A 14584-nucleotide genomic window follows, 5' to 3' on the forward strand; every position below is an offset into this window, starting at 1 on the left:
AAGTTCAGAGAATAATTCTTAATTCTAGAGATGCCCCTTTACCCTATTAGCAATACCAGGCTGAAAGAATCAATTCGGGGCAATGTCTCCACAGCAACCAAAATTCCACATAGCTCATGACACAGAATAGCTTTACAAATGAGAGTAAGTCATGGAAGAATGATCTTAATAAACACATAACTATAAAATCTTCAGATATATTACCAATATAAGCAACCATTGATTACCACCAGCTCACATAAGGTATACATCTTAGCCTTAAACTAAATTTAATTACCAGTTAGTTGCTTGGGTCAAGGGGTGAAGAGTATGGAGATATATGTGGAGAAGGGCAGTCTTGCCAGCTTGAGAATTCATTTCTGGACAACCTCCTTCCAATAGGAGGCAGCATAACACAGCGATCAAAAGTTTGTTCATCACTGTATTTTATAAAAATGTACTTTATAAACAGAAAGTCCCACATCAGTTCTATCAATATTTTAGCAAGTAACTTAGCCCCTTTAAGCCTCAGTTTCCTTATCTTTAAAGTGGAGGTAACAGTAATACCTCTTAGGGCTGTTGTGAGGATTTAGCACAGTGTCTGCTACATTATAGTTATTAAGAAAGGGAAATGTGGGGCTTCCCTGGTGGTGCAGTGGTTGAGAGTCCACCTGCCAATGCAGGGGACACGGGTTCATGCCCCGGTCCGGGAAGATCCCACATGCCGCAGAGCGGTTCGGCCCGTGAGCCATGGCTGCTGAGCCTGCGCGTCCGGAGCCTGTGCTCCACAACGGGAGAGGCCACAACAGTGAGAGGCCCTCGTACCGCAAAAAACAAACAAACAAAAACCAAAAAAAAAAAAAAGAAAGGGAAATGTGGATTTAATATAAATCTAATATACACTAAGAAATCAATTCATTTCTCTTTTAACTTCAATATATGGGCACAGTAGGATGTTGTTTTCTACCAGTTATAACACCTATCTGTGCTCAGGTATCTCCTTCTGAGTCAATTTCTATCCTGGATTCTTTTTTTTTTTGCGGTACACGGGCCTCTCACTGTTGTGGCCTCTCCCGTTATGGAGCACAGGCTCCGGACGCGCAGGCTCAGCGGCCATGGCTTACGGGCCCAGCCGCTCCGCGGTACGTGGGATCTTCCAGGACCGGGGCACGAACCCGTGTCCACTCCATCGGCAGGCGGACTCTCAACCACTGCGCCACCAGGGAAGCCGTATCCTGGAGTCTTATACAAAGCAGATAATTAAGTTTGAAAATCTTACAGTAACCTTTTTTCTTCTTCTTTATTATTATTATTTTTTTTACAGCCCTGGCAGCATTTTTAAGGTCCCTCCACCCCCTTCTGTACGCTGGCCTCTACTCCAGCTCTTCTACTCTAACTCTTCTCTAGTCAGTTCAAAGTCAGCCCATCTTTCTCATTAAGAGGGCTAAGCCACACTGAGAAGGATAGTCTGTCAGCGTTAAGAACTTCCTAGAGGAGCCCATTTTACAACTGAATTTTGTTATGGAAATTGTTACCTTGATAATGCTGGAGTAACTTGTTCACTCTTATATCCCAGATTTTCACGGTATGATCAGAACCTGCTGAAGCTATGCATGTACCATTAGGGTTAAAATCCACAAAATTTGCAAACCTAGGAGGAAAGAATAAGATGGTCTAATAGTTTGATTTCTCTTTACTCTCATTTCTTTATTTGAATTGTAATAATTAAATGTCTCCGTATCAAACTAACCCATATAAATGCAAAAAGAGAATGGACTTACCCTACAAAATCTGAGAAGTTATTAACACATTGCTTATTTGTGGTATCCCAGATTTTAATAGTTTTATCCTCACTACATGATACAATTAGTCTTCCATCAGGTGAAAACCTGGAAAGCATAAGAAAGATAATTGTTCTGGAAGGCTCCTGACAATCACCCCCACCCCCACCATGACATACACATGACATGCATGTACATATTAAATACCCTAGGCCAGTGTTAGCACACCACGCAGCAAACTCCTATTCTGCTACCAACACCTTTTCCAACTAAAAATAAGCACAATGAATGACACTGATAGACCATTAAAAAGATGAAAATATACTATACAGACTAACTGAGAGTATTTTAACCTTTTATTCTTTTATATTTAAATAATTTAGTTTCAAGGTAGTTTCTGTCTGAGGTCTGCACTGCTTCCAAGCCAAGTACCTTGTTTTTTGGTTTTTTTTTTGTTTTTTTTCTTTTTGTGGCACGCGGGCCTCTCACTGTTGTGGCCTCTCCCTTTGCGGAGCACAGGGTCCGGACGCGCAGGCTCAGCAGCCATGGCTCACGGGCCCAGCCACTCTGTGGCACATGGGATCCTCCCGGACCGGGGCACGAACCCGTGTCCCCTGCATCGGCAGGCGGACTCTCAACCACTGTGCCACCAGGGAAGCCCCAAGTACCTTGTTTTTTAAAAGTATTCTCTATTTCTTTCTACTGTCATTTTCTGGTGTTATCCATATGACCCAAGAGAGCATCTATTACTCATCCTACCAACTCTACAGTGAGGCTTTTTGTAAGAAAAGAACTGGTGTGTTGAGAATTAAAATTGAATGCTATCATCAACAAAAGAACCAACTCCTCAAGCCTGTAACTTCCCGGATTGGGGAGGCCAGAGAGCTCCAACAGACTGAAAATAGGATAACTCATTTATACAAAACTGAAGTTCCTTCAGAGACACACCTATTATCCACATGCCCCATTAAAAAACAAATGAGAAAATTCTCAGACATCTTGTCTACTGCTTTTATACTCTTTCCCTTTAAAATCCTTTCCAAGGTTATTTTTCTCTCTTAAGTGCCTTTTTAGAATGGAGATAGAAGAGCAGAAGGCTGAAAAGAAAATGAAAAATTTTAGACTATTAAGAAACTATGGAGCAGAAGCAAAAAGAACTACAATTGTGCAGCCTGTGGAACAAAAACCACATTCACAGAAAGATAGACAAGATAAAAGGCACAGGGCTATGTACCAGATGAAGGAACAAGATAAAACCCCAGAAAAACAACTAAATGAAGCGGAGATAGGGCAACCTTCCAGAAAAAGAATTCAGAATAATGATAGTGAAGATGATCCAGGACGTCGGAAAAAGAATGGAGGCAAAGATCGAGAAGATGCAAGAAATGTTTAACAAAGACCTAGAAGAATTAAAGAACAAACAGAGACGAACAATACAATAACTGAAATGAAAACTAAACTACAAGGAATCAATAGCAGAATAACTGAGGCAGAAGAACAGATGAGTGACCTGGAAGACAGAATGGTGGAATTCACTGCTGCGACACAGAATAAAGAAAAAAGAATGAAAAGAAATGAAGACAGCCTAAGAGACCTCTGAGACAACATTAAACTCAACAACATTGGCAATACAGGGGTCCCAGAAGGAGAAGAGAGAGAGAAAGGACCCGAGAAAATATTTGAAGAGATTACAGCCGAAAACTTCCTTAACATGGGTAAGGAAATAGCCACCCAAGTCCAGGAAGCACAGAGAGTCCCATACAGGATAAACCCAAGGAGAAACACATTGAGACACACAGTAATCAAACTGGCAAAAATTAAAGACAAAGAAAAATGATTGAAAGCAGCAAGGGAAAAATGACAAATACCATAGAAGGGAACTCCCATAAGGTTAACAGCTGATTTCTCAGCAGAAACTCTACAAGCCAGAAAGGAGTGGTATGATATACTTTAAGTGATGAAAGGGAAGAACCTACAACCAAGTTACTCTGTCCTGCAAGGATCTCATTCAGATTCAATGGAGAAATCAAAAGCTTTACACACAAGCAAAAGCTAAGAGAATTCAACACCACCAAACCAGCTCCACAACAAATGCTAAAGGAACTTCTAAGTAGGAAAGACAAGAGAACAAAATGACCTACAAAAGCAAACCAAAAACAATTAAGAAAATGGTCATAGGAACATACATATCGATAATTACCTTAAACGTGAATGGATTAAATGCTCCAACCAAAAGACACAGGCTTGCTAAATGGATAGAAACACAAGACCCATCTATGTGCTGTCTACAAGAGACCCACATAAGACCTAGGGACACATACAGACTGAAAGTGAGGGGATGGAAAAAGATATTCCATGCAAATGGAAATCAAAAGAAAGCTGGAGTAGCAATACTCATATCAGATAAAATAGACTTTAAAATAAAGAATGTTACAAGAGACAAGGAAGGACACTACATAATGATCAAGGGATCAATCCAAGAAGAAGATATAATAATTATAAATATATATGCACTCAACATAGGAGCACCTCAATACATAAGGCAACTGCTAACAGCTATAAAAGAGGAAATCGAAAGTAACACAATAATTGTGGGGAACTTTAACATCTCACTTACACCAATGGACAGATCATCCAAAATGAAAATAAATAAGGAAACACAAGCTTTAAATGACACAATAGACCAGATAGATTTAATTGATATTTATAGGACATTCCATCCAAAAACAGCAGATTACACTTTCTTCTCAAGTGCGCACAGAATATTCTCCAGGATAGAACACATCTTGGGTCACAAATCAAGCCTCAGTAAATTTAAGAAAATTGAAATCATATCAAGCATCTTTTCTGACAACAACGCTATGAGATTAGAAACCAATTACAGGGGAAAAAACGTAAAAAACACACACACATGGAGGTTAAACAATACGTTACTAAAAAACCAAGAGATCACCAAAGAAATCAAAGAGAAAATCAAAAAATACCTAGAGACAAATGACAATGAAAACATGATGACCCAAAACCTATGGGATGCAGCAAAAGCAGTCTAAGAGGGAAGTTTATAGCTATACAAGCCTACCTCAAGAAACAAGAAAAATCTCAAATAAACAATCTAACGTTACACCTAAAGGAACTAGAGAAAGAACAAACAAAACCCAAAGTTAGCAGAAGGAAAGAAATCATAAAGATCAGAGCAGAAATAAATGAAATAGAAACAAAACAATAGCAAAGATCAATAAAACTAAAAGCTGGTTCTTTGAGAAGATAAACAAAATTGATAAACCATTAGCCAGACTCATCAAGAAAAAGAGGGAGAGGACTCACATCAATAATATTAGAAATGAAAAAGAGGAAGCTACAACAGACACCGCAGAAATACAAAGCACCTTAATAGACTACTACAAGCAACTCTATGCCAATAAAAGGGACAACCTGGAAGAAATGGACAAATTCCTAGAAAGGTATAACTTTCCAAGACTGAACCAGGAAGAAATAGAAAATATGAACAGAACAATCACAAGTAATGAAATTCAAACTGTGATTAAAAATCTTCCAACAAACAAGAGTCCAGGACCAGATGGCTTCACAGGCGAATTCTGTCAAACATTTAGAGAAGAGCTAACACCCATCCTTCCCAAGCTCTTCCAACAAATTGTGGAGGAAGGAACACTCCCAAACTCATTCTATGAGGCCACCATCACCCTGATACCAAAACCAGACAAAGATACTACAAAAAAAGAAAATTACAGACCAATATCATTGATGCATATAGATGCAAAAATCCTCAACAAAATACTAGCAAACAGAATCCAACAACACATTTAAAGGATCACACACCATGATCAAGTGGGACTTATCTCAGGGATGCAAGGATTCTTCAGTACATGTAATTCAATCAATGTGATACACCATATTAACAAATTGAAGAATAAAAAGCATATGATCATCTCAATAGATGCAGAAAAAGCTTTTGAAAAAATTCAACACCCATTTATGATAAAAACTCTCCAGAAAGTGGGCATAGACAGAAGCTACCTTAACATAATAAAGGCCATATATGACAAACCCACAGCAAACATCATTCTCAATGGTGAAAAACCGCAAGCCTTTCCTCTAAGATGAGGAATGTGACAAGGATGTCTGCTCTCACCACTATTATTCAACATAGTTTTGGAAGTCCTAGCCACGGCAATCAGAGAAGAAAAAGAAATAAAAGGAATACAAATTGGAAAAGAAGAAGTCAAACTGTCACTGTTTGCAGATGACATGATATTATACATAGAGAATCCTAAAGATCCCACCAGAAAACTACTAGAGCTAATCAATGACTTTGGTAAAGTTGCAGGATACAAAATTAATGCACAGAAATCTCTTGCATTCCTATACACTAATGATGAAAAATCTGAAAGAGAAATTAAGGAAACACTCCCATTTACCACTGCAACAAAAAGAATAAAATACCTAGGAATAAACCTACCTAGGGAGACAAAAGACCTGTATGCAGAAATCTATAAGACACTGATGAAAGAAATGAAAGATGATACCAACAGATGGAGAGATATACCACGTTCTTGGATTGGAAGAATCAATATTGTGAAAGCAATCTACAGATTCAATGCAATCCCTATCAAATTACCAATGGCATGTTTTAGGGAACTAGAATAAAAAATCTTAAAATTTGTATGGAGACACAAAAGACCCCGAATAGCAAAAGCAGTTTTGAGGGAAAAAAACGGAGCTGGAGGAATCAGACTCCCTGACTTCAGACTATGCTACAAAGCTACAGTAATCAAGACAATATGGTACTGGCACAAAAGCAGGAACATAGATCAATGGAACAAGATAGAAAGCCCAGAGATAAACCCACGCACCTATGGTCAACGAATCTATGACAAAGGAGGCAAGGATATACAGTGGAGAAAAGACAGTCTCTTCAATAAGTGGTGCTGGGAAAACTGGTCAGCTACATGTGAAAGAATGAAATTAGAACACTTCCTAATACCATACACAAAAATAAACTCAAAATGGATTAGAGACCTAAATGTAAGACTGGACACTATAAAACTCTTAGAGGAAAACGTAGGAGGAACACTCTTTGACATAAATCACAGCAAGATCTTTTGTGATCCACCTCCTAGAGTAATGGAAATAAAAACAAAAATAAACAAATGGGACCTAATGAAACTTCAAAGCTTTCGCACAGCAAAGGAAACCATAAACAAGACAAAAAGACAACCCTCAGAATGGGAGAAAATATTTGCAAACGAAGCAAGGGACAAAGGATTAATCTCCAAAATATATAAACAGCTCATGAAGCTCAATACTAAAACAACAAACAACCCAATCCAAAAATGGGCAGAAGACCTAAATAGACATTTCTCCAAAGAAGACATACAGATGGCCAAGAAGTACATGAAAAGCTGCTCAACATCACTAATTATTAGAGAAATGCAAATCAAAACTACAATGAGGTATCACCTCACACCAGTTAGAATGGGCATCATGAGAGAATCTACAATCAGCAAATCCTGGAGAGGGTGTGGAGAAAAGGGAACCCTCTTGCACTGTTGGTGGGAATGTAAGTTGATACAACCACTATGGAGAACAGTATGGAGGTTCCTTAAAAAACTGAACATAGAATTACCATATGATCCAGCAATCCCACTACTGGGCATATACCCAGAGAAAACCATCATTCAAAAAGACACACGCACCCCAATGTTCACTGCAGCACTACTTACAGTAGCCAGGACATGGAAGCAACCTGAATGCCCATCGACAGACGAATGGATAAAGAAGATGTGGTACATATATACAATGGAATATTACTCAGCCATAAAAAGGAATGAAATTGGGTCATTTGTTGAGACGTGGATGGATCTAGAGACTGTCATACAGAGTGAAGTAAGTCAGAAAGAGAAACACGAATATCGTATATTAATGCATATATGTGGAACCTACAGATGAACCGGTTTGTAGGGCAGAAATTGAGACACAGACGTAGAGAACAAACGTATGAACACCAAGGGGGGAAAGCAGCGAGGGGGGTGGTCGTGGTGGTGTGATGAATTGGGTGATTGAGATTGACATGTATACAGTGATGTGTATAAAACTGATGACTAATAAGGACCTGCTGTATAAAAAAAAAATAAAATTAAAAAAAACAAAGAAACTATGAACAGTAATTTTGCTATTAATATTTTAGCAATAACAAAAACCAAAAAAAGATTTAGGTCACAGACCGATTATGTTTCAATTTTATTTGTAGTTTCCCTCTCTGCCCAGATTACTATAAAAGTGATTAACTAAGGGTGTGGGTTATAAGTGAAGGTTTTTCTTTTTGTTTTCTCACTGTCCCCTCCCCTGCCCCTCCCATTCTTAAGGTTGGCCGACAAATAATTCTTCCTAACAGAAGCTTTCAATCTGGAATTTATGAATTCACCATATTTTAAAAGCAACATAGATGAATAATTAAGTTCTATGTGAAATCGTTTTTAAAAATTCAAGAAAATAACCTTGCAAGGAAATATTTTCCACACCGGGCAGTTCAGCTTGATTTTATCATAATATTTTATTAATCTTTTCCTTTAGGAAAATATGTGAGGAAGATTCAAATATGAAAGACAGTTTTACAGAAATGCTCCAAATAGATGTAACTTATTTTGTATAGACACTGGGGAAGAAAAATCTATTCAGTATCCCCATGAAAATAAACTTTACATAGTAATTGTAAACAACTAATATAAGAAATCAAATTGTGTTTATTAATAAGCTCTCTTCTAAAAAATTATTTAATGTGAGCATTCTAAATGATAAGAATATTTCTAGGAGATGAGTTGATTCTGACATTTTAAGAAAGCAATGATTAAAAAAATGTAATAGAATGGAAGGATTAGGTTAAAAGCAAAGTACAAATATACTCATTCTATGGTATTATTGGCCAAATACCACCACCACCACCACCATCATCATCATTACCCTGTCAACATTTACTGAGCATCTGTGTCCTAGAATGGTTCTTAACACTTTACCTGTAGCAACTCATTTAATCCTCAGAATAACCCTACAAAACAATTGCTATTGCCGGCCTCCATTTACAGATGAATAAACCAAGGCACATAAAGGGTCAGTAACTGCCAGTCACACAGCCAGGAAGATGTGAACTAGTCAGTCTGGCTCCAGAGCCAGATCTCTCAGCCACTCTGTTTACGTCTCTGACAGAAAGGAAAGTTTCTTTTACCGGCCAAAGTAGAGCACAGGAAGTTCTGTGTGGCTTGTGTAACCACAGAAAGTTCTAAAGTGGAGAAAAACCACTGGCAATGCTCTTAGGAGGCTATATCACTGGGCTCTGCCTGACAGGCTAACCACTAGGCAATCCCTTAATAAAAATCTCTGTGTCTGCTGCCATACCCGATCAGTGTCCTTGAGGAGTTTATGGGGAAGATAGTCATTCACTGGCTCATTCGAATATTTACTGAGCACCCGCCAGAACCAGGCACTGGTCACTGGCCTAGGTAATAGGAATACCACAGTGAAGGAGCCTGCTAAGACCCCTACTCTCATGAGGATTTCATACTAGGAAGGAGGGAGGGCACACAAATAATATAATTTTAGATAATGGTAAGAACAGAGTTGGTAACAAAAAGGTGCCAATTAGTTACCAGAAGAAACAGGATTTTAAAGAAACTTGTGAATTAAGGAAAAGAAGGTATCTCGACCAGCCAGAAATTCATCCTAAGCAGGAGGGGCCATAGCCTGGGAGAAATTTCCCCAGCACTGGAGAAATGAAGGGAATGTGAACCTCAGATAAGTGGGGAGTGGAGAAGCCGACTGGGATGAAAGAAGGCGGTGGCTGAGGGGGGCGTTTCTACCACCCCCCTCTGCACGACCAAAGCAGGGGTCAGGCTTAGGTCCTCTCACTTGCTCTGGACACTGTGTATAATCCCCGCATAAACTCTCTGTTGGCTCTTTTCGCCTTTGGAGGGGTTGAAAGTGAGGATGGCGGTTTGTATCTTCTCCTCTCTTTTTTTTTTTTCCCTCCGGTACGCGGGCCTTTCACTGTTGTGGCCTCTCCCATTGCGGAGCACAGGCTCCGGACACGCAGGCTCAGCAGCCATGGCTCACGGGCCCAGCCGCTCCGCGGCATGTGGGATCTTCCCGGACCGGGGCACGAACCCACATCCCCTGCATCGGCAGGTGGACTCTCAACCACTGCGCCACCAGGGAAGCCCCTCCCTTTTATTTTTAATTAGATACATCAGAAATAGGTTCGTGCCAATAAAACAGGCTTCTCTTTGCCCTGACTTTGATCAGGAAAGGATAGTCCTTTTTTTGTCAGGGCTCAAACAACATCTGATGGGGTTATTAATTTGAAGAACGTTAAGAGGATATAAAATTTCTATCAAGACATAAAAAAAATTTCTAACACTCTAATTCAGTATCACCTAACCACCTTTTAAAACTTCCAGCAAGTGTGTCAAGAAGATGGATGTCACATTAGTCAACAGTGACTAATGGATCAGCAGACGTGAACTGTCTGTAAGGCATTTGCGAAGTTAACTACTTCCTATTCAAGCCTTTAAAATGTACTGGTACTCTTTGGAGAAAATGAGGAAATTCTTGAACTTTCTTCTGGAAAAACTGGTTCACATGTCCTTGAGAGTAGCCCAAGTTATGTAACAGGAGTTCTTTAACTTTGAATCTATGGAGTTCCTGAAACTATATATAAAATTATATGTCCATAAGTACAGTCACTGAGTTATTCGTTCATTAGCGAGCCAAACATGTCCATGAACCCTGAGAAGTTTTAAAGTGTTTTCATAAGAAATCAAAATTTTCATTCGGCTATTTCTTATCATTAGACTAAATAGTCTACAAAAGTACAAAATATACATGCATGTATCAAATCACCACATCGTACACCTTACGCTTACACACAGTTATATGTCAATTATATCTTCATAAAGCTGGTGGGGGAGGAACAAGGACACACAGCCCCCATCCCTGCCAGACACTCAACTGCATGGAGGAAGGGCTAAGCCTTCTGAGATGAGAGCTTGTGACTCAACCGTCCGCCCTCCAAACAGGAGGAGGACACAGAAGACTAATTTGAGAGTTAGATACGCCACATTTAGGAACTAGATATCGTCCCTGAGGACCAACCTGGACTCCAGGGGCTGAAGGATATCTATTTAGCATCCAATGTCAGCCACACTCACCAGCTCCACCTCTGGTTGGGGGGGAGGGGGGCAGGGTAAAAAAAAGGAAAAGAAATTAAAAATAAGGGAGGATAGAAAGGGAATAGTGGGAGAGAAGGAAAAAATGAAGGAAATACAGAAAGCAAAATATTCTCCAAAAAAAAACCCAAAACCAAAACCCTACATTTTTGGCCCTCAGGGCTCTGAGACCAGAGTAGGCACTGTTCCATGTCCCTTAAGAAACAAATCATTAGTAAGTGGTACTCTGAAGCCAGCAGCTATTCAATAGGAGGGGAAAGCAGTAAAAAGCAGTGAAAATAAGACTACCCAGTCAGTGAAGAGTCCTGAATTCTAAAGCCAATTTTGCAACTGCCCAGCTATGTAACCTTGTGAAACTCATAACCACCCTGGCCACCATTTTCTATTTGGATAATGAGAAATTCTGGCTTGCATTCAGGCCTAAAACTTTCACAGACATTAAAAAAAAAAAAAAAATTGGCAGTCTCAGAGTTTGCTTTGATGGGATTTTGGGTTTACATAGTGAAGGTGGAGTTCAAGGCAATAAGCAAAACGGTTATGCTTTTTAAGTGTTGGTCAGCATTAGAGGAGAAACCGTCTTTTGGTCGCAGTAACAAGATTCATTCCTATAACTGCTGAGAGACAAAAAGCAGATGAAAGAGACATAAGAAGATTTAAGTATGCCATGAAACATGCTAATTATTGCTGGGTCATTTACCATTTACACGCCCAGACTCCTCTCCCGGGATTTCCACCCATAAGTACAACTGCCTACTAAGCGTTTCCTCTTGGATATCCTGCAGGCACCTCTGACTCTGAACTTGTCCAAATCTGAACTCATTATCTTCCTCCCCGAACTGCTCCTCCAGCGTTTCTTTTCTCAGTAGATGGTTTCTCAAGACAGAAACCTAGGAGTCAAGTTTGATTCCTTTCTCCTCCACTTGCTGCCACATTCCAATCCATTATCAGGCCCTTCCTCTTCCAACCATAACAGGCCCTGCTGACATTCCATTCTCCACAATCAATAAAAGTGATCTTTAAATCTTAAATAAATTTTTTCTGATTAAAACCTTTCGGTGGTTTCACATTTCCCTTGGGAAAAAGTGACACCCTTACCACTGCTTCCTGGGTCCTCGAGGATCTGCCCTCCTGTCTCTTCATCTCCATCACCTTACTCTTCTTGGCACCACACCCCTCTTCTCTCGGGTCTTTCTCTTGCCTCAGGTGTTCCCTCACATGCTGTTCCCTTTGCTTCAAACACCACTCCCTACTCTTTATCTAGTTTTTTTTTTTTTTAATTTATTTCATTTACTTATTTTTGGTAGCATTGGGTCTTCGTTGCTGCGCATGGGCTTTCTCTAGTTGTGGCGAGCAGGGGCTACTCTTTGTTGCAGTGCGTGGCCTTCTCACTGTGGTGGTTTCTCTTGTTGAGGAGTGCGGGCTCTAGGGTGCATGGGCTTCAGTAGTTGCAGCATGTGGGCTCAGTAGTTGTGGTTCACAGACTCTAGAGCACAGGCTCAGTAGTTGTGGCACATGAGCTTAGTTGCTCCGTGGCATGTGGGATCTTCTGGGACCAGGGCTCGAACCCGTGTCCCCTGCATTGGCAGGCAGATTCTTAACCACTGCGCCACCAGGGAAGCCCTCTTTATCTAGTTTTAAATACCTAAGGGGATTTTACTCATCCTTCAAGTCTCTGCTCAGGGTCACTTCCTCAGGAAAAGCTTTCCTGAACTCCTCCCCGCAGTAGGTCTGCTCTCCAGTATGCATCTTAGAGTAGCTCACAGTCACACTTACAACCAATTATTCTGTTTGCTTCCCTAAGAGAATGTAAACTCCAAGAAGAGAGAAACAACATCTGTCTTATTCACTCACTGCTGTATCCCCAGGCACAGTATATGGTACTGAGTAGGTCCTCAGTAAATATGTAGGGCATTAAAAAACTTTTCAAGGGGATTTTCATCAGCCAATGAATGCTGATGTTTAAAATCTTTGCAATTATTTGCACAACATAAATGTACTTAATGCCATTGAACTGTATACTTGAAAGTGGTTAAATGGTAAATTTCATATTATATATAGTTTACTGCAATAAAGAAAAATCCTTGCAATTCAGATGATCAAAGGTCACTTGTAACACTACCAAACACTGAAAAGTAAGGTCAGATTTCCCCCCTAAAATTAATGCTAGAAAGACAAAGTTGGAAAAGTCGTTCATCAGCCGCTACTTTTTTTTGCCTGAGGACACCTAAAGAAACATAAGTGATACCACAACACACATTATTTTTTAAAATACAGGATTATAACAATTTGAACTTTTAGAAAAATTCACCTGCCACTAAAAATAAATATTTCTCAACCCGCATATGTAGATATTTCAAACGATACATGTTTTCTTCATTACTCGTTAAAGACAAATTGCTTGTTTAAAAAAACTGGGAAATATAGTAAGTAAAAAAAGTCCACAGTGCAGCACCCGAACAAAATCATGTAATATTTTATGTATGTAGGTACTTTATCTTTTGTTCGTGTGCAGATCTTTTATATTATAATCATGAGTTCTGAATTTTGCCCTTCTTACCCCACACATAAACATGTTTTTATGTCACTACTTACATATATTCACCTTTTAGTGGCTAAATAATAATCTAAATTTTTTAACCAGTTTTCTTTATTTGGAAAACTTGGTTATTTCCAGTTTCTCATCATTATAAATTAAACTGAAAGCGGTATCTTTAAATACAAAGCTTTTCCTTTAAATACAAAAGAGTATTTATTTAGGATAGATTTACAGCTGTGGACTCACTGCAACAAAGACTCCTGATATATTTTGCAGATTGATTTCTAAAAAGACTAGAGTAATTTATATTTTTAAAGCATGAATATATCTCTCAATAGATGATATATCTTAAAAATAAGAAATATTTCTGTGAATCAAGATGTATGATCATAAACGATAGTTAGTCCAGAAAATATAGCTACTCATCTCTTCTTACACCAATGGGCACCATCTCTGTGCCACATGGAGTAGGTCTGGACTCCAGGGACAAACTCATAATAAGTACTAGGCCCAGAGAGAGACACAGAATTTTAATTACTCAAGTCCATGGCACATTTAAAATTCAAATACTTAAGGGAGAAATAATTACTCTGTTGACCCTCTACATTCATTTAAATATGCTGTCCATGCATTGGAAAGAAAAGCAGTATCACTTAGACCATTTTTAATGTTTAGTTGTTTAATTTATCTACAATTTTTGTTAATGTGTGGTGTGCAATATAGATCCAACTTTAAATTTTTCCAAATAGAAAAATAATTATCTTAACTACATCTAAAACAACTATTTTAATATATTAAATAACTATTTAATATTATCTTTTTTAACATCTTTATTGAAGTATAATTGCTTTACATGTTGTGTTAGTCTCTGCTGTATAACAAAGTGAATCAGCTACACATACACCTATATCCCCATATCCCCTCCCTCTTGCGTATCCCTCCCACCCTCCGTCTCCCACCCCTCTAGGTGGTCACAAAGCACCGAGGTGATCTCCCTGTGCTATGCGGCTGCTTCCCATTAGCTACCTGTTTTACATCTGGTAGTGTACATA

The 14584-nt window shown here is 39.1% G+C and overlaps 1 protein-coding gene across 2 annotated transcripts in view; it reads right to left on the reverse strand.

The window, feature by feature from the left end:
- Positions 1 to 14584, reverse strand: part of POC1B (POC1 centriolar protein B) — a 107420-nt gene that overhangs the window by 57340 nt on the left and 35496 nt on the right. For both annotated transcript variants that reach the window (XM_060025341.1, XM_060025340.1), the window contains 2 exons: positions 1761 to 1868; positions 1515 to 1630 (listed from right to left, as the gene is read on the reverse strand). In XM_060025341.1, the coding sequence (XP_059881324.1) occupies positions 1515 to 1630; positions 1761 to 1868 (224 nt within the window). The remainder of the gene's footprint in view (positions 1 to 1514; positions 1631 to 1760; positions 1869 to 14584) is intronic.

This window comes from Delphinus delphis, chromosome 11, assembly GCF_949987515.2.
Source record: "Delphinus delphis chromosome 11, mDelDel1.2, whole genome shotgun sequence".
Taxonomy (NCBI): Eukaryota; Metazoa; Chordata; class Mammalia; order Artiodactyla; family Delphinidae; genus Delphinus; species Delphinus delphis.